General features: G+C 41.5%; 1 protein-coding gene across 1 annotated transcript in view; it reads left to right on the top strand.

Moving 5' to 3' along the window:
* Positions 1–1,456: 1,456 nt before the first annotated feature.
* The window catches only part of LOC121930577 (growth-regulated alpha protein-like), a 5,134-nt gene continuing 4,729 nt past the window's right edge, over positions 1,457–1,861 (top strand). Inside the window, exon 1 of the mRNA XM_042467098.1 lies at positions 1,457–1,520. Coding sequence (XP_042323032.1) covers positions 1,457–1,520 — 64 coding nt within the window. The remainder of the gene's footprint in view (positions 1,521–1,861) is intronic.

Raw genomic sequence — 1,861 nt, 5'->3', positions numbered from 1 at the left:
GGAAAGCCCCTGACCCTGAGTGATTTCTCATTTGCATTTGCGGAGTACTGATTTTGCTGTTTTGCAGGACTGGTAGCCAAACTTTGTTTACTTCTTCTTTCCTATTGAAGTTGTCCAAGTGTTTGTGGATTTCAATGGCTTCCCTATGCATTCTGACCTGATAGTTGTTGGCATGGTCCAGAATTTCAGTATTTTCAAACTGCATTTTGTGCCTAGGATGGTTTGTAATGTGTTCTGCTACTGTCTGCAATGTCTCTCATGTTCCTTGATTCATGTTTGGACATTGCGTTTGGTGGTCCCTATGTAGACTTGTCCGCAGCTGCATGGTATGCAGTAAACTCCTAAAGATGGTAGTGCTGGTAACTTCAAAGATGGACTTCTGCAATGTGCTGTACACTGGGCTACCTCTGTACCAAGTTTGGAAACTCCAGCTGGTTCAAAACATGAGACATCCAGGAGTGATTACATCACACCAGTATTAAAATCACTTCACCGGTTACCAATTGCTGCAAAGTGCAACATGTTGTTTATTCCATTTAAAGCCCTATATGGTTTGGGTCCAGGTTACCTGCAGGATCGCCTTCTCCCATATAACCCACCCTATAAACTGAGGCCCTCTGGGAGACATTTTCTCGTCAGCCAGGACTACATTGGTGATGGTCAGCTGGAGGACTTTTTCATCAGCTGTTCCTAGACTATGGAATGACCTGCTGGAGGAAATTCGGCAGCTGAATATACTGTCTGAATTTATAAGAGCTTTAAAGAGCAGTCTCTTCTGGCAGGCTTATCCAGATGACTTTTAAATGATGAATTTTAGATGTGGATTGTTTTAATATGCAGACATCTTATTTGTCCTTTCAAACTGATGTGTGTTTTAACTGATGGTGTCTGTTAATTGTTGTTGCCTCCCACTTTGATCTATGGGGGAGAGGCAGGTAAGAAATCATCATCATCAGCAGCAGCAGCAGCAGCACTCTCATCACCACCACCATCAGCATCCCTGCCTTATACTCAGCATGGGCATCCCCTGCATGCAGTTTTGCAAGAAAACATGTATATAAAAACTTGCAGCTGGAAAACTTAATGGGCCAGGTTCTCTTTACATATCCTGTTATATGAAGTCCCATCTTTCAGCACTCCTTTCAATGGTCCTTCATGAGGGAACTTCAGCCATCCTAGTGGGGTGGAGTGTCTCATTACGTTCTGTTCTATATTTGCATAACTTCTCAATGAGCCCTTTGATCTGACCTGCTTTCTTTTTTGCTCTGAGGAAGAACACTTGGGGAAGTTAAAATACTAGCATCCACATATTGTCATCTAATGTGATTTGTCTGGTTTATTGTGGGGGGATTTTTTGGCTATCGGAGCCAATATCTCCAACTTCTCTTTTTGGGGATGGTTATAAAAAGGAGAACTTTTTGAAACTGCTATTGCTGGGGATATCAAGACCATCAGGATGAAGGGTTTGATTGTGATCCTGACTTTGGCACTGGTTGCCAGCAACATCACTGCTGTCCATGGTAAGTACAGTAGTCTTTATTGCCCCTATTATTTTAGCTTTGGTAATGGGATGCAGGGCAAGACGTTGGAAAAGTTACTTTTCTGGATGATAACTTCCAGCATCCCCTAACTAGAAAAGTAACTTGACCAAGTGCTTACTGGGCTCAGCTACCATTCATGTAGAGTAAATAAAAGCAGCAACAAAAATAGTGAGCCATCCAACTAATAATAACTAATAATACAGGCTACCCTTTTTGATTTAGATTTTAAAAAGGACACCAACAGATTTATTTTCTCAATCATAGTAAGACAGGGGATGGATTACTTTTCAAAAATAACATGTCACACTCTGGCATTATAA

Source organism: Sceloporus undulatus, chromosome 5 (genome assembly GCF_019175285.1).
Source record: "Sceloporus undulatus isolate JIND9_A2432 ecotype Alabama chromosome 5, SceUnd_v1.1, whole genome shotgun sequence".
NCBI classification, from domain to species: Eukaryota; Metazoa; Chordata; class Lepidosauria; order Squamata; family Phrynosomatidae; genus Sceloporus; species Sceloporus undulatus.
The sequence above is the reverse complement of the archived record's forward strand: the minus strand, read 5'-3'. Positions and strand labels throughout refer to the sequence as shown.